General features: G+C 52.0%; 2 protein-coding genes across 7 annotated transcripts in view; one reads left to right on the top strand and one right to left on the bottom strand.

Annotated features, from left to right (window-relative positions):
* Window positions 1-3,070, top strand: part of ACTR1A (actin related protein 1A) — a 17,683-nt gene extending 14,613 nt beyond the window's left edge. Inside the window, exons 10-11 of the mRNA XM_068400106.1 lie at window positions 140-180; window positions 827-3,070. Coding sequence (XP_068256207.1) covers window positions 140-180; window positions 827-929 — 144 coding nt within the window. The 3' untranslated portion in view covers window positions 930-3,070. The remainder of the gene's footprint in view (window positions 1-139; window positions 181-826) is intronic.
* Window positions 1,087-17,498, bottom strand: MFSD13A (major facilitator superfamily domain containing 13A). Of its 6 annotated transcripts, none has more exons than XR_011048134.1 (12): window positions 17,433-17,498; window positions 11,329-11,597; window positions 10,784-10,863; window positions 9,531-9,980; window positions 8,545-8,662; window positions 7,484-7,580; window positions 6,569-6,740; window positions 5,782-5,975; window positions 5,573-5,610; window positions 3,750-3,970; window positions 3,114-3,529; window positions 1,087-2,759 (listed from the first exon to the last, which is right to left on the bottom strand). XR_011048134.1 is itself a non-coding variant. In XM_068400103.1 (10 exons), exons 2-10 carry the CDS (start codon window positions 11,491-11,493, stop codon window positions 3,740-3,742), a joined length of 1,545 nt encoding a protein of 514 aa, XP_068256204.1. In that variant the 5' UTR covers window positions 11,494-11,597; window positions 17,433-17,498; the 3' UTR covers window positions 3,613-3,739. The 6 variants fall into 6 exon arrangements, 2 of the variants coding, with proteins under 2 accessions (XP_068256204.1, XP_068256206.1); XR_011048136.1 differs by having other exon boundaries at window positions 7,484-7,532; XR_011048137.1 differs by having other exon boundaries at window positions 11,528-11,597.

Here is a 17,498-nt window from a genome sequence, read left to right as displayed (position 1 = left end):
GTGCTGATGGGTGTCTTTCTGGTGAGAGAGATCATACCTGTTGGTTGTTGGCTGTCAGCTGTGGTGATGTGGGGGCAGCGTGCGAGGAGGAGCAGACCAGAGCTTGGGAAGGTACTGACTGATTCTCTCTTTCTCTCAGATATCAGCTCCTCAGGAGAGGTTGTATTCCACGTGGATTGGGTACGTACTGCACAGTGACACATCTTGCTGTGGGATGAAGGCTGGGGAGGCACGGCCTGTTGGCACGCACACTGTTGTCCCTTCTGGTGCTGTGTGTCGGGAGGGCTTCATCATTCAGCTGTGCGATGCTCAGCGTGGTTACTGGGCTGACTCCATCCGCCCTGCCAGCCCCTTAGCCTTTTCTGTCCTTAAGGCTCCTGCAAGACCTGTTAATTTTCTTTCTTACCAGTCTTAACGTCCAGTCTAAGGTAGAACAAGCTCATAGGCAGTACATTCCTTAGGGCAGAGGCTCTAGGTACAGTCTCCCTCTTGTGTATGTCTTTGCTGTGGATCAGGAGAACTAAACTCTGCTCCATAATCCTAGAAAGTGAGACCAGATCGTGTGTGAAGAGAGCAGGTATTTGGAGCAGCATCAGCAGGTTGTTTGGGAGGGGGCAGCTGGTGCCGGGTGCCGTAGTGCCAGCATGTTTGAGGCTAAGCGGGGGAAGTGACTGTCCAGAGAGCGTTTCTGTTGCAGATAACTGGGAGCCTCAGCACCTTGCTGAAGTGTGGAAGTGTAGCGCAGTAGAAACTGCTCATCTCTGCAGAGATGTGAGAGTGCCCCCAATGCTTTCCTCTAACCCATAACATGCCTGTCTCTCCCCAGTGGCTCTATCCTGGCCTCACTCGACAGCTTTAAGAAAATGTGGGTTTCGAAAAAGGAATATGAAGAAGATGGAGCTCGTGCCATCCAGCGACAAGCCTTCTAGCCCTGGGACCTGTCCTCAGTCTCCTCCGAAGACCCTTCAGTTCTAAACTTGCTTTTCTGAGTCCGAGTGTCTGAGAGCTGCCTGTGTGTGTGTGCGCCAGCATGCCCCGACGTCACTGAGCAAAGATGACAGCAGCAGGAGGGTTGTAGTAGTACTACTAACTTCGTATTTTTTTATTATTTTTGTTGTTTTTTTTTTTTTAAATAGAAAGGAAAAAATACCAGTCTGAATTTCTCCAGAATGGCCCATTCCTTTTTCATTTCAGTCCCTTAATTTCTGTATTGCAATCACATTTGTCACTATAAAGCAACCAAGCAAGCAAAAATAAAGGGAACAGCTTCTAGAAAACGCCTAGCAAGCCAGAAGGGAGCCAACCACTGCCGACTGCTTGTACAGGCTTCAGTCAGCCCGACCGCAATGCCTGCATTGTTGGGAAACACATAGCTGAGGCCCCATCACTACTTTCTTCTTCAGCAGTGTCTTTACCATTAGTAGGTTTTTGAAGTTGTGTTTAACTTATTTTTTATTAAGAGAAGACACATTCTCAACGGTTAAGCCCCTTTGCCCCCACTGTTTTTGGTGCGTGAGTGCGTGTGTGCGTGTGTAACTTCTTAGCCTGACGTGTGGGTCTGCACCACAGCTGGAGAAGTTGGTGATAGGACTTAGTTTGTATTGCATGGAGTAGAACAAAGCAAATCTAATCAGCTATCATTGTCCTAGGCAGTTATTCTCTCGTACCTTGTTTCAAATACCTTTTCTCCTCTGGAAGCAAGTGCCCCAGAATGGGGGTGAAGGCACTTGTGTGTTCCCCCTCAACCTGCCAAGATTTACAGTGCTGAGGTCTCACGTTCTTTCTCTGTAGGAGTCGAGGCTGTTTCCCTCCTTCCTGCCCCATCAGGGCAAAGGGAGCATGTATTTGCAGCCAGGCATAACTCTTGTGTACTTTATTGGTTCTGGGGCAACTTCATAATTGGAGAGGTGCACTGTAATGTAAGAATTGTTTTACTCTATTGACGTGTCTGAGGATATCTCAAATACTGACCGCAGCACCTGGGAATTATGCTTTGGGTCTTCTTTGAACACCTGTTACCCAGTTGTCTGTTGTTCGATGTTAACACTGTTTACAGCACACGTGCTAAGCAAAATGGCCAGCCAGCCCTGCGACACCACCCCCTAACTGCTCTTTAGGGAGTCTCGCCCTTCTCTATGAATGCACTAAATGAGAGGACAATAAACTGTACCAGGATGTTGGTGTGAGCAGCAGGTTTGTGAGCAGCTGTGGTGAGGGCAGTGTTCTGCTGTACGGTGTATGCCTTTCTGCTCACCTCGTGACTGCTTGGCTTCCAGTGCTTTTACAGCCCTGGGCAGGCCTACAGACCTGCTTGCGCTGGGCTGTGTCACTGGTGTCCGTTTAGGTTTTTCTTACATATTATTTGGTGCTCTTTTTCCAGTGTGGATTTTCTGCAGTAGCAGCGGAGCTGGAGTTGGTGGCAGTTCCTCCCTGTTTCCCTCCTTTCTGTTCATTGCCACGCATCACCTTGGGGTCACTCTCAAGCGCAGAGATGGGATGGGAGCTGGAGGGCTGCAACAGCCCTGCTGCCAGCCTGCTGCCAAGGCCTGGGAAAAGCTGGTAGGTTGCCCCAGCTGAGATGAATGTAAGCAGCAGCACGTGGTTTGCTGCCCCTGCGGGAACCACCTTCTCAAGGCTCACCACGGGGCTCAGAGAGGCTGTAAGCAGGCAGGTACGGTGGTCTCTTCCCAGCTGAGGCCAGGCTGCTTGTTCACCTGCCCCCAGAGCAGACTGGGTTGTTTTTTTTTTAATGCAAGAACCTGTCAGATAGAAAAGAGCCATCAATGCTCAGCCTTCTGGAAAATCAGCTGCATGCTCGCTGATTTGCTGCAGCGTGCAGAGGAAGCAGCAGACCCCCTCAGTGACCACATGCAACAGGCAGTGCCAGTGATCTCCTCCTCCCCCTCCCAGCCCCTCTGCCAGCCTGGCAGAGGCAGCAGTGCTCCCTTTTGTAACCTGCAGTGACCGGACAGAAAGGTGCACTTGTTTGATCTGCCTGTTCCCTCAACTGTCCAAATCATGTTGCCTGGTGGTGCCCAGCATACTTAAATAAAGTCATTCATATACAACCCTCAAGCCTCCTGGCCTCATCTTCCCCCATTTGCTTCTCTTGCCTGTGCAGAATTGTTGCTGGCCAGTCTCTGCAAGTAGACATCATCTCTGGTCCAGGATTGCATTCCTGATCAGGCTTTTGAGCTGAGGGAGAAGAATCCTGGGCTGCAGCTGTGGTTTGCACTGATGGTGTCCAAGGCTGCTCTTCTCAGCAACCATTATATATTGTTTCTCACTGCAGACAGGTCAAGGGCAGCAGAGGTGTAGAGGAGCTGTGACAGAGGGCTGGTGCAGGCAGCGAGGGCAGCCCTGGCTGAGCCAAGTGGCTGGGAGCAATGCCACTGTCGCTGTGAGAAGAGCTGGTGCCAGCCCAGGCACTTGCTGAGAACTAAAACACGGCAAGCTTTGCTCCCAGGGCAGGCTAGGGAACATGGGAAGGTGGCACAGTGCCCAGGCCAGCAACCGTCCCCAGAAGCAGCTGGTGAAGGAACAGGACAGTCCAGTCCATGAGGCTCTCCAGAGCAGCAGGGGTAAGTGACTCGCCTGCCCCCAGAAGGCAGATAACCCACCAGCCCCCTGCAGAAAGAGGGGCGAGCCCCAGCACACAGTTGTGCTGGAGAGCAGCAGTCCCCTTCCCTCCCACAGAACCACAGCTGTGCCCCTGCAGCACTCCATGAACCCAGCCAGGTTAGACCCACCTGCCAGAAAAATCACCGAGCTGTACAGAAAAGATTATCTTTAATTTATGAAATGAAGATTCACTCTCAAACTTCATTAGAAGTCGCACAAACGACACGATTGAACCAGCAAGAGCTACAGAAGCCTCGCGGCAGGAGCGTCCTGGTCCAAGACAGAAGGCAGCCGAGTCCTGAGGCAAGATGGCAGGTTTGTGGGCTGAGACCCCAGAAGGAACCTGGCACTAAACAAACAGAGAACAGCACATCCCCAAGCATTTAGCAGCCTCCAAAAGCTGCCTGCACACCCCCTCCTCTTGCAGGGATGCGCAAGGCGGAGCTCTGCTTTGGCACATCTCTTCTGCCTGCCTACAGACATGCTACAGGGATTGAGGAGACACTCCCCCACCTCAGGGATCCCTTTGGTGACTACCTGCCCCATCTCCTCCCAGCCAGAACCAGGGAGACCTGCTCTCCACCTTGGGTCCACAGCTCAGCAGCCAGATGAGACAATCAAACTCTGGGGTACTGTTTCAAGCAGAGAGGAGCTGAGGTGCCCATCTCTGCCCACAGAGGTAAAATCTCACCCCTGTGACTGCCCAGCACTGTGTCAAACAGGCTCTGAAGAGGAATCGAAGGCACAAAAGCAAGACCTGGTGTCTCCTCCAGGCTGTGCTCTCCCTCTGCAAGAGGGGAAGGCGCCAGGCTGCCTCACCAGGGACCTGGGATGGCCCTGGGCAGGGAGGCACTTCCATTGGCTCCGTGAGGGGTTGGGTCCCTGATCTCAGCCCCACAGCCCCAGCCAAGGTGGGAGGGGGCTCACGGCAGAGCAGTGTGACAGCGCTGACTGGAAGCGGCTGTGGAGGCGAGAGAAGGAATAAACAGGCACAGGATGCCAGATGAGATGTTCCGGCTCATGGCTCTGAACCCAGTTCAAGCCCAGCGCCTTTCCCAGCCCAGCAACAACTCCCTCTGCAAGGCCACGGAGGGAGCCTCAGCACAAAACAAGCACAGCCAGCAGGCCCTGGCTGGGCAGAATATTGTCCTGGGAACAAGAAATGCCCAAGAGCAGATTTGGTCCAAGAACCACAGCACTGTATGTGGGAGGGGTTGTACCAGCTACTGGGAAAGGCCTTCAGGATCTGCCCATCCCTGCTCCTGCTGTCCTGCAATCACCCCCTCAGTCACTTGCTCCCTCAGGAGCCTCCCACTCCACTCCCCAAAGCTGCAGGGCTCTACCATGGAAGGACTCCCTGTGTGGTCCCCTCCTGCTCAGCCAGAGAGGCTGCAGTTCCCCAGGGCCATGCCTGAGGACTGCACCAGGGATGTGGCTGTCTCCAGCACATGCTGCAACCCAGTACCTCCCTGCTGGGATGAACAGCCCTCTACTCCCTGCGATAGGCTAGGACAAAATGTCCTTGGTCCTGTGGCCAGGCAATCTATCCCAGGCCCCTCACACGCTGAACTTCTCTGCCTTCCCCAGTGACCGCCTCCTGGAACAAGTAAACTGGCATTACAGCATTTCACAGTTGAACCGTAAACATCGGGGTGTCTCAGCCAGCAATCCCTGCCCTTAGCCTGCTGTCCTGCACCAGCCTGGAACCAGCAACACCCCGGGGGCTCAGGCACCCCTAGATCGTTTTGACTTCTGGCGCTCGGCCTTGCATCAGGCTTTGGCGCTGAGCCTTCACCATCTGCAGACGCTTCCCGTGCAAGCTGAATTGCGACCAGCTGAGGAGCTGCAGCAGCGCACACATGATGGGTACAAAGACAAGGAGGTAAAAGCAGCCCTGGCGAAGAGTTGGCTCCAAGGCTACAGCAGACTCCAGCTTTGGCTGGGCACTCACCATGTTGCTCAAGGGGTTGCGCTGGAAGATGTCGTAGCCTGGTGACAGAGAAGAGTTTGTGAGACTGGGGACAGTGGGGATGGACCAGGCACATCTTAGCAACTGGAAGAGCTCTCTGCACCCAGCCAGGGCACAGGACGCAGAGAAGGACACTGAACTCACAGGTCTGCCCTCTCCTGCCCCACTGCTTTCCCCAGGAGCACCCTTACCTGTGTACGCACAGAGCAGCCAGGTGCCGATCAGAGGGGCGAAGGTCTGACCTGGCTTGGTGACCAGAGCCACCATCCCAAAGAGCAGTGCTGAGGCTGCCTGCTTCCTACGGTTCAGGACTAGATCCTCATCCACCAAGTCGGTGACCACCAGGTTGAGCAACTTACAGGTCCCTTCTGTGAACACCCGGTTGCTGCAGAACAACAGGCAAAGCACTGAATGGGGCATCAAAAAATGACAGGAGTAGGTGAGAGGTCAGAGAAAATGGCGAGAGTGATGAGAAAGGTTCCACAACACTTAAAATAAGAATTTCAGAAGCCCTGGCTGTGGGAGGGGAACACTGCTAGCAATAAGCCTTGTGTACCCTGCCGTGACACCTTGGATCAGTCCCGACCTGCCACACAGACAGGCCTGGGGACAGGACACGCAGGGCCAGTGGCTAACAGGCAGCCACAGCACATAGTGAGGGCTGTGGCCCCAGGCAGGCTGCAGAGGAGGTGAGGACCTCAGCTCAGCAGCTAGAAAAGGCTGCTGCAGGCTGCCACCAGCCCTGCCAGGTCTCTCTCTTCCCAAACATCGCTGCCTCCCTCACTCTGCTGCAGGCACAGCCAGTGGATTCTGCAGTGACCCGTCTCAAGCTCGAGTGCAGTCAGAGCTGGCAGCCACATGGCTCCTATGTGGCCCTGGCTACTGTTCCCTGCCTCCCACTCCTCTCCATAAAATAGAGACAAGTCATTTCCCTTCCCAGGTGGCAGAGTGCAGGGGAAGCGAGTGCTGCCTGCCTACCTGGCAATGAAGATGCAGAGCAGGTACACCTGATCAGGTCCTGCCAGGAGCATGACAACGCTGAGAGCCAGCTTCAGGAAGAAGAGTCCTCGCACCACAGCATAAACCCCGCAGCGACGGCAGAGGGACAGGAAGTAGAGGTTGTTGAGATGGGGAGCAATGTAAGAAACACCTGAGCAGAGAGAGAAGGACAAATAGCTTGAGGGAGTTTCAGTACCCACCATGCCCCCAGGACTGATATCGAGAGAGGGGACAAGGCTGGCGATTGCCAGCATAGGACAGGAAGTACAGAATAGCCCCCACGCACACCCAGGAGGCTGCAGCAGATTTACTCAGTGGCTTTGTGGCACAGCACACGCTCTTCCTACAGAGGGAGGCCTTCTTCCATCAGCCTCATGGGCAGAAAGGTAGAAAAGACTTGCCCAGTGTCACACAGGGGCTGGGACTCAGCCCTGGAGCAGAAATGAGAGGGACTGGGCAGCGTGACCAGACCTGGCCCACACAGAACCCTCCCAGGGTAACTCTAGGACCAGTGCCCACAGGTCTGTGGCAGCCCGGAAATGCTTCATATGCCACAGAGAGAAAGGGATTAGACTCAGGGCTGTGTTCCCTGCTGCATCCTGGGGACACTATCTGCAGCCACTAACTCTCAGAGCAATACCTCCATGGCATTTAGGACAGAGTCCAGCACATGGGGCTCGTCAGCACCAGAAAAGGCTCCAGGTTACTTCTGTGCCCAGGAAGGATGACTCTGAGGTCCCAGGGAAACATGTGGGGTGTGTGCATGTGTAAATCTTACAGCCCAGAGACCTGTGTGTGAGCACACCTCTCCCCAGTCAGAGTTTGGGAAGAGTGAATCCAGACTCTGGCCAGGTCCTAACCTGGCTGCTCCCTCCAGTCCCACCTGAGACTCACCAAGCAGGAATGATCCAGTAGAGACAGAGATCTGGTCTGACAGCAGGTGCTCCAGGAACAGAGGGAAGAAGTTGCTGTTAAAGTGGCAGTGAAAAACCTGTGAAGGCAGCATGCAGACAAGCTGGTCAGCAGGAACAGCAGTAAGAGAGAACAGAAGCAGCTAACAGCCCTCTGGGCTCTGTTATCCTAGGAGCCCTGTGCCAAGGGACCGTGCAGGATGGGCCTGGAGTACTTCAGCAGAGCAAGAGCTTGGCTGTGGAGTTTACAACACTGCAGGCTGAGACTGCAAAGCTGCACCACCACCAGCCGTGCCCCACTGCATGCCTGGAGTCAGCACCACTTCCCAGCTGCGGAGGCATTGCTCGCAGGGCGCCTGCTCAGCACACAGCGCTGACCACAGGGGTTTGAGGGAGACGGTGGCACAGCAGAAGGGAGGAGGCAGCTGTCAGGAGAAGGATAAGGCAGCAGCGAGGCTTGAACACAAAGAGAGCTGCCTGAGGGAACTGAGGGATCCCCAGGGAGACCAGAGCTGTGATTGCAGCACACAAAGCTGAGGAAAGCTGGGCAGGCTGCTGGCATTTGGTAGTCATCACTGATGAGGATGAAGAACAGAAATGGCCAAAGCCAGCTGGGAGATGGATCCAGCTGGACAGTGAGAACAGTGATGTGAGCCTCAGGAAGGCAGAAGGAGGAGACTGTGCTGACAGCCATGCCAGCAAACAGCACTCCTGAACTCATCCCCATCACGAGCCAGGCCTTGTGCTTCTGCACCCCAGATGGGGCTGCACAGAGCTCAGCCAGCCCCCGTAATCCAGCCAACGCTGCAGAGAAAGGCAGGAGCACCCCACAGCTTGCTCAGGGAGTATCCTCAGGTCACAAGCAGGGAGAGTGGCTCCCAGCTGCTGAATCAGCCAGCATGTGCAGGAGGTTCCAAGAGCGAGTGGGTGCTGGAAACACCTCTGCCCTTTCCTGGGGAACTGACATACTGCTGAATCACCATCTCAAAGAGCCAGAGCCAGCACTCCATCCTCTGAATCACAACATGTCGATGCTGCGCCTACCTGGACAAGGTTCATGCAGACAAACCAGAGGAAGTTGCGATGCCGGGAGAGCTGCTGGAGATACTCTGCCAGGGTGATTCTCTTCTCCTGGGGGACGGAGAGTTTCTCAATGTACAGCCTAAAGGGAGAGGAGGAAAAAAAAAAAGCAACTATTAATCCCTCACACCAAGCAGGGAAGAGCCTCCAGCTCTCTCTGTATTGATGCAGAGCTGTCTCTCCTCAGCTCCGATCCCAACCTTCCCTCTCCTTGGATCAAATGAAAACAGTACAGTCTACAACAACATTTGTTTATTGCTAGCAAGAACCACAGGCAACCGGTCTCCCAAAGAACATTTGTCTTCTGAACCCAAAATTCAGATTTCTGCCCATAAAAGCATTCTCCTCTTATTAGCCATTCCACTATGCATATGCTCCTCTTCCAGATCCCTGCGGTTAGCTCACCCAGCAGATCTCATCAGGATCTGCTGCGTTAGTACAGCATAATGCTGGCGGCTCATAACAAGAGACAAGTGAGGCAGCCCAAAGAAAAGCAAGGGAGCTGAATGGGAAAAACCAGCTGCGTCATGGCCTACCAACAGCTCAGCCACTATCAGGCAGTGAAAGCAAGGTGGTCTCATGCTGAAGCAGGAACGTGTTCATGATAAGTTGCTTCTGACATTTTGCCACTCACAGGCCTCACTGGGTGCTCTAGATATTAACTCATTTCATGTTCCAAACACTGGATGGGCCATACAGCAGGTCAGGGCTCTGCCTCCAGTTTGGGCCAGGGGTGTCACGAGACAGTTTTGTCCTATTTTCAGAGGGTCTTAGGAGCCAGTGTGACAGGTGATTCTGAAAACTGTATCAACAGACAAGAACCACAGATGATTAACAGAAATTTGCCTCATCCTGGATGTTCCTACCCATTCAGTTTGCTGCAGTGCATAACAGGACTCTACAGATATATGCCAGGCCTTTGTCCCTGCTGCAGAGTTGGTGACACTTACTCTTTCAGGGTTGATTCCTGGTCCCATTTCGCTTTCCCATCAGCCTCAAACCGCTGGCGGAGCAGCTGCGTGGACAGGGTAAAACCAGCGATGGAGCAGAGGGCCAGCACAACGCAAAATATGCGAAAGGAAAACAAGTCCTCTTTGTTCCACACCGCGTAGGACATGAAGACAGAAAGGGAGCCTATGGCACTGAAGAGGGAGCAGTAGAAGTTGAGGCTAGTCCTGTCTTTTGCTGAAACAGCCAGGTCTGCGAGCAAGGCGTTGTGATGGAGGTCGACCATGGTGAGGAAGCTGTCATACATGCAAAGGCAAAGAAGGAACTGCAAACCAGGATGAGCCCAGGCAACCCAGAAAGCCAGGAAAGAGATGGCAAAGAGGGGGCCATTGTGGCTTAGCGCTCTGAGCCTCTTCAGAACTACTTCTGGGGAGGAAATCTCTGCTCCTGGCCTGCAAGAGAAGACAAAAAAAAAACTTTAGACACCTGGACAAAATCCTGCATGACCATGTATTTTCCCTCTCCAAGGAAGTCGTGTAAGCAGCCTAGACACAAATACAGCTTTTGCTCGTGCCACAAGCACCTGCATCAGATGATACCTTCTCAGCTAATATGTGAATACACTGGAAATATGGGTTTAAGAAGGCCAAAAAGCATGAAGGAAAGGGAGAAATTTTCTTATCCAGAGCAAGTCTCTCCGTGTCTGCACTTTGCACAATGTAAATGATTTCACTGAGCACTAGTTTTTACTAGCTGCAGGAAGCCACACCATGATTTTTATTAAAAGCTTGACACAAATACATGAGAAATGCTAATGGCCATCAGTGATCCATGATCAAGGGAGTTTGGGAACAACTGGTCTGAGGCATTCCAGGTAGAAATAATTGTCTTTTTCCCCCCTTGTGTCTCCCAAACCATGTACAGACACTCTCCAACACCCCACTAAGAGGCTTGCTCATATAGCAAGGGCTTGAGATTTTAGATGCCCATATTTTAGGTTCTGTACCACTTGTGATTGTTAAGGGTTAGAGTCACATCTACCTGATAGGTGTGTGACTTCCTCTACACAGCCAGGTACTGAAATAACATGCAAAGAGCACTGAACTTCAAAAGATGCCAGAAAAAGGAGGTATTTAAGAGTCCCGTGCCCCAGAAACCATTCCCACACCATCATTTTAAAGCTGCCAATTTCACATCATCTCCCCCAGAGACTAAACAACTTCCCAGCCTCTGCTGAAAGTGGAGCTTTACTTACTGCTGTGTGCTAAGGAACACCCGGTCACTCAGCCAGCCAAATAGAGGGTCATTAAGGCTGTTCCAGATCAGAAACACTGTCTAGGAAAGAAAACAGGACAGTGAAACAAACCACAGGACAGCTCCCGCAGACTCAGTTCTGTTACTGAAGCAAACAGCGCTGAGCTGGCATGGAGAACACCAGCAGGAACCGTCCCAGTGCACCTTCCCTGCCCCATCACCACTGTACAACTCCCCTGTCTGGGGCAACTGCCAGATTAACACAGCGAGGCCAGTGGTTTTCCCTGCTTGTGAAACACCCTGACGTCCCCAGAGGAAAGGCAGCCTTAAGAACAAAGTCTCTGCAGTTTCTATCCCAGCTTGTCCTCTGTTTATATAAGTGGGGAAAATGGAAAAGCCCAAGCTAGCCCTCGGAAGGCTCCCTCGCTGCCTTTCCAAAAGCAAACACTGCTATTACAACTAACGCTCCTCACACTTCTAGCAAGGAGTGATCTTGGTTTCAGAATTTCTTACTTAAGAGGTCAGAAGCCTATGAAAAAGACTAACCTCTCCTATCCAAAAGGACAGCTTATCAATCTTGTAAACGGAGACAAAGGTGTCCACATAGTACAGGAGGAATACGTTGTGCAAAATGGAAACAAACAGCGAGAGGGACCCGTAGATCACTGCAGTGGGCAAATGAAAAAGACAAGCCAACAGTCGCAACCCCATGTTGGTGCAGTCAGTGTTCAGCTCCCTCAATCACCTCCATTTCAGATGGAATGTCTTCTCCCAACACCTGCTACATCTTTGTTGGGGCCAATCCATTGTTGCTTCTGCAGGAGAGAAAAAAAAATAATAAAACAAAAAAACAGATTCAATTTCTTAAATTAACTGAAGTTGAATCAAATTAATTGGCAGATCTTTGCCAGCAGAGATCAGAATTCATATTGCTTTGAGGAGCTGTTCAAAAGTGGATTGGAGGGGATTTAAGAGACTAAAAGCTGTCTGCTGCACTAAAGCTGCTCCATTAAGCTGAGGCCAGGCTGCTGGCTCCTGGAGGTACAACTGTTTCATGAGCAGGCTGCCCTGTCCTTTACCCTCTAATGTTGTTATCCAGCAAGTAGCAGATTAGCTCTTTGCAGCTCTTTAAAGGCAAGGTTCCAGGAGGAATCAAGCTCGATAGCTGCAAACAACAAAGCAACCTTCAGAAAACACACTTAGTCACCAACATTTTTAGGTACCAGTGTAAATTTTTAGCCAAATAAAAGTGACAACAGCTGCGATGTGATCTCACAGGCGCACGCTGCTTTCCCCAGGCAGTCACAGCTGACTGCACCTGGGCTGGCTCAGACAGGAGTTATTTATGGCAAGCAGTGTTGCTGCTTCGTGGCATGAAGGGACACAACCAGAACATGATGGCATGCAGCAGACACGCTGCCATCATGCGATAAAGGCAACCAAGAGTCACTTAGCAGCTGTCTGGCTTGTCTTGGGGTGGCCTGAATTTTAGGATCGGTGTCTGAAATAAAGATGCTTTGGCTGGAGAGCGATATATATGGAAATAAAACAAGTGGAAACAGCAGCCCTATATCAGAACAAGTCATTGCATGTTCACAAGGGGCTGAGGTGTGAGGGGAGGACCCCTCACACCAGCAGGGACAGGAGATGGGACCATCTGTACTCTTGTGCTTTTCAGACCGAGTCTCCTCTCAGACTCAAGTTGCTACAGACCAAAGGCAAAACACAAGGCACCTCTTCAGAGGCACTTGTGTATCTGGTAAGATGTTAAGGGTTCTTAAATCAGTGTAAGTCAGCTTCTCCAGCCCGTGCCATCCTAATAAGCCCTGTTCACAGTGTACGTGTGATGGGTGACAACAGTGTCGCTATCTTAACACTGTCACAAGCAAGAAGATAGAGGGCTGGAAGTCACTCCCGTTTCAGCCCTCCAGGGTCCACACTCACCCAACCCAGACACGTTGTGGGCACAACTTCACAACGCAGGGTAAGAATGAGCACATCAGAAACGGGAAACTACGCACCAAGCCAGCCTTCTCAGGCTTGCAACATCAGCTGCAGGAAGTCCAAACAGAAGATCAAGGGGAAGAATAAACAGCTGGGTATGAAACCTGATGAAACTCCAGCCCCATTCAGCATTTCCCAGAAGCCATGAGTCTGACCACTTCTAGGCAAGATTAGAAAAGCAAAAATAACCATCCGCTCTGCCTAGCCCAAGGAATTCCTCATAACTAGTTCAGAAGTAGCAGCAACAGCATTTGTTCCGATCAATTACATCACTAGATTGAAACTGCACAGCAGCCCCACTCCCAGCCAAAGCGCTAGACCTCAACTGGATCCAACTGCAGAGCCCTCGTGGGGCTGAGCCACCACTCTGCATCCCCGCCATGCCAAAACCCACAGCCAGATAAAAGGAAGATGCGGCTCGGAAGGGAATTCAGCCAGACAATGAACTTTTCTAGGTATAATTAAAGACAGACAAGCCTCTAGGGGAAATTGCATTTTGTACAGTCAGGAATTGAAAAGGAACCGAAAATTGGTGATGTGTAAAGATAAAAGTTAAGAAGGGAGAGCTAAGGGAACTGACCCACCGATGAGTCCTCTGTCTCTCACCACGAGCCTTCTGCAAAGGACTGGCTCAAGGGCAGATGAAGCCACCAGAGTGCTGGGCACCCTCGTGAACGGGATGGAGAACAAGCAGACAGCATCATTTTGCACCATATGGAACCTCAGTGTATCCAGACCTTGACCACTGCGTGCACATCTAACCTCACTAGAGACTCCCTGAGACAGAGATGAGGGAGATCAAAGAAGGGCAACTCAAGCGATCAAGGGACTGAGGCAGCATCTCCTGCTGCCGCCGTGGGCAATACAGGGTGAGACAGACCAACGGCCAGACCCGCTGGGGCAAGTCTTAATCTGGACTTGGCTTTGCTACCCAAAGCCTGCTTGAAAGCAAAGCCTGCTCTAGGCTCGGTCCTTAGCGCTGCACTTTACATGAGTACCCATCCAAACGATGCTTCACTAAGCACATGTTGCACAAACCACAGCTGCTGAAGTTTCAGAGACACCTCATTTTGTCATTTATATGCTACGGCGCTGTTTAAAGAGGTGAAGTTCCACGTCCTCTCCTCCTTCTCCCTCGTCACTCCCTCACAGATGTGCAACCTCCACAGCCAGCAGACATTTGTAAGTGATTTCACTTTGCTGGGATAGTTGTTAGGTCACTTTATATATATATTTTTCCCTCCCCATCTGCAAATGTGCAGATGAAAAGAAACAAATCACAGTTGTCCGTCAAAAGTAGATTTTGCTTCTACATGCAAAGGACTGTGTTATTTAAGCTTGCCACACTGGTATTTTCATAACCTTTTCCTTGGGATGGAGAATTACTCATGGAATTTGTCAGAACTTTTCAACATGAGGCTCTAAGTAGTAATGCGAAAAGGAGCTGCAGGAGGGAATAGCTATCATTCATTCACGCTGAACTTCTAACGCACAGTCATAAAGCAACAAGCTCATAAACTAGAAAGCAACCAGCCTTTATTTCAGAAACATCCGCCTCCGCATCTGACATCTGGCGTCGCTCCTGCCAGTGACGTTTGCAGATCTTATCTTCTTGAGAAGGATGTTTGAATATTGGCTACCAGGAAAGCATTACTTTTGTTTGAGAGTGCTGGCATACGGTGGCTGGAAACACACCGCAGTTTGGGGTTCACACATCTGCTCTAACTTCCCAGCCAGCTCACAGCTGGATTCACGAGTCATCGTGTCCCATGGCAATTCGGCAACCCTCTGGCCTTACACCAAGACTGAGCTCCAGCCTTCCACAGCAGAAGGTGGGTTGTACTGAGTTGGCAGCAGAGCCATATATGTGAATCTTGGCCCAAGACAGTCTTTTAAACAGGGCCAGCTGATTCCTACATGCTGAAGCTGCCACTCAGGAACCTGAAATAGTCATCTGCAGACCTGACCACAGTAACAGGATGACTCTCCTGTTCATTCTCCACAACATGGGTAATGCAGGCTGGAATATCCCAAATAATACTTCAGGATATGTCTCTGCCTGCTCCAGCCGTCACTACGCTGCCTCTGCTGCGTATTCTGGATTTTGGGTGGCTTACTAGCTAAAGCAGAGGGTCAAATATATCAGCTCGGTGTCTCTGCATCCACTACACAATAAATCCACCAGCTGGATAAGCCACCCAAAAGAGGACTCTATTTCTAGACATTTGTCACGGCCAGACAGGACTGGGCTGCTGGTGGTCCAGCCTCATCCACAGGGAAGCCAGGCTGGAGCTGCGCCCATGAAAGAGCTGCTGCCCTGTGACCCATCGCAGCACAGTGCTCGGTGCTGGGCATGCCAGTTCCTCCCGGACCCTGTAAGTGACATTCTCAGCCAGAGGAGACAGTCATGGCTGTCTTCATCTGGTCAGGCTTATTGATTGGTGACAAGTCTGTTTTGTGAGTGCAGACCAGGTTCTGCGCTCTCCTTCCCACCCTGCACATGGTACCCCAGGAAGCCTCCAAAGCACAGACCCCTCAGTGGGTCCTCACCCCATCGAGCTACTTAGATTCTGGCAGGACTCTACTCAGTAAGAAGGAAAATCCTTCCACAGAGCTATTTCAGTAACTTAACTATACTGAAAGAGCCTCCACTTAAACCAAAAAGAGTCTGAAAATGCTATTGCTGTCCCAGGAAAGCTCCTGTCTAGACACCACTCCACAAAATTTAGGCTCCTCTGACCAAACTTTGATCCCATGCACCCTCTTAGAAACAGCTACATCTCCAAGACTCTCAATTTCTCCACTGTACTACTGCTGAAATCCTAACGCCACATTTCCTCAGATAATCCCCTTGCTAACAGAGAGTTTCGAGGGAACGCCAAACACAGTCCTATGTGAAATATTAATGAAATCCCCAACAGCAGCCTCCCCGCAGCCTGGTATCTGAAGAGTAAAGCAATGAAGCCTTTGAAAACCTGATAGCACCTGGGTCAGGCAAGGAAAGTTGCCACTTGGAAGAGGCTATGAGGGCATTTCCCAATACTGTTTACCAATTCAGCAATCACAGATGCCTCTCGGTATCATGAGAGGTTTGGTAACACCCTTCTTATTACAGGCAATCATGTGCTTCCATCAGGTGCTGTCCTCACTCCTGCAGAGTTCATACATGTAAACAGAACTGCCACACAGATGATAATTAACATCTTGAACCAGCTGGTAGTTTCTGTGGAGCTGTGTTCCAGCAGAGCAATCTCGTTAAATCAGATCTCATCTCCTAATGAGACTATGAGGTTCATTAATAGATGTGACTGGGTAGATCTCATAGTCTTGGAACTTGGTAAGGCATTTAACAGCACATGGCATCCCTTTTCTAAACAATTCATAGTTTTACAGTGTAAGGAAACTGTGTTAGATGTACTAAAAACAGGTTCCCTGTGATATTACTGTCAATATAAGATCTAATCCTGTAGTGGACTTCACAGCACTGGTACGGGAACCATTGCCAGGTAACTCTGGCCTCAGATTATAAATTTAGAAGTAAATATGAAACCTTGATTGAAAACAAGCCCCAGAAGTGGAATCACAGAAGCTAGAAGGGGGGATTACTGCACAGGTACTGCCTGTTCTTGTTAAGACTTATTAGGAAGCACAAGGTGAGAAGCACTTTTTATCACTCTGCCCAAGTGCAGCAATCAGGATTTTCTGCTTCACATCTCCATCTTCTCACTAGGGAAACTGTGCAAACCCTTCAAAGCCACAGTGTCTCCCCCCAGTGCCCCAGCTTCAGTCACAAGGCCACACACAGCTAACCTGGCTGCAGGAAGCCCAGCTGCCAAGGCCACCAGAGATCTCGGTGGCATTTAGGCCTGAAAAACACAGCGCTAGGTCACCGACTAAAGCAGCTGATGTCCCATGTGCACAGAAGGGATGCAGGGAGCCAGGCGATCCCTGCGAGGTGAGGCCAGAGATAGGGACGCCATTCCTTCGGCCACCCAGAGGACAAGCCCAAGCGGTGGTGTCACCCCCAACGCCCCATCCTCAGGGTCTCCCCAGGCTAAGGAGAGGCCTAACAGCCCTGAGAGAGAGAGGGGCGGCCGGGCAGGGGCACAGGCAGCATTTCGTGGGCTCCCACTCAGGCTCCATGGCTATGGAGGGCCCGTTCGGGGTTGTGCTGTCAGGTGAGGGGAAAGTGTGACAGGGACATGGCGGCCAGAGCCACAGTCCCAGGGAGCGTGGGGCAATGCCAGGGCCACCTCTCCTTGCCGGGACCCTGCGAGGGGTGGGAGCCAGCTCCGGAGCGGGGGACAGACGGACTAAGGCCTCTGCCCACGGGCACTGACAGCGGGTAGGGAGGGAGGAAGGGCACCCCCAGGGCCCACGTGGGACCGTCTAGAGTAACGGGGGGGAGGCACACACCAGGGCTCTACCAGTGCAGGGAGGGGGGGAACCCCCCTGCCCCGCACAGGCGGTCCCACTACGGGAGGGGGGAATCCCCACCCACCCGGACTGCCCCACTGCATTGAGGGGGGGACTCCCCCACCCCGCCCGGGCGGCCCCGCTGCAGGCGGGGAGACAAACCGAGGCCGGCACCGGTGTGGGGGAGGCACCGCGCCCCCCCGCACAGCCGTCCCCCCAGCGCCTCCTACCTGCCTCCGTTACCGGTGCTGCCCCCGCCGCTCCGCCGCCGAACACCGCGTCCGCACATGCGCTCC

Source organism: Nyctibius grandis, chromosome 4 (assembly GCF_013368605.1).
Source record: "Nyctibius grandis isolate bNycGra1 chromosome 4, bNycGra1.pri, whole genome shotgun sequence".
In the NCBI taxonomy this organism is placed as follows: domain Eukaryota; kingdom Metazoa; phylum Chordata; class Aves; order Nyctibiiformes; family Nyctibiidae; genus Nyctibius; species Nyctibius grandis.
Note: the sequence above shows the minus strand (reverse complement) of the source record. Positions and strands in the feature narration are given on the sequence as shown.

Excerpts from the sequence above, each read along its gene's own strand:
- MFSD13A (XM_068400103.1), bottom strand. The coding sequence starts at position 11,493 with ATGGGGTTGCGACTGTTGGCTTGTCTTTTTCATTTGCCCACTGCAGTG. Across the intron at positions 6,741-7,483 it reads TACTGGATCATTCCTGCTTG|GTGTTTCTTACATTGCTCCC; the intron begins GTGAGTCTCAGG and ends CTCTCTGCTCAG. Across the intron at positions 5,976-6,568 it reads CTCTGCATCTTCATTGCCAG|CAACCGGGTGTTCACAGAAG; the intron begins GTAGGCAGGCAG and ends GTTGTTCTGCAG.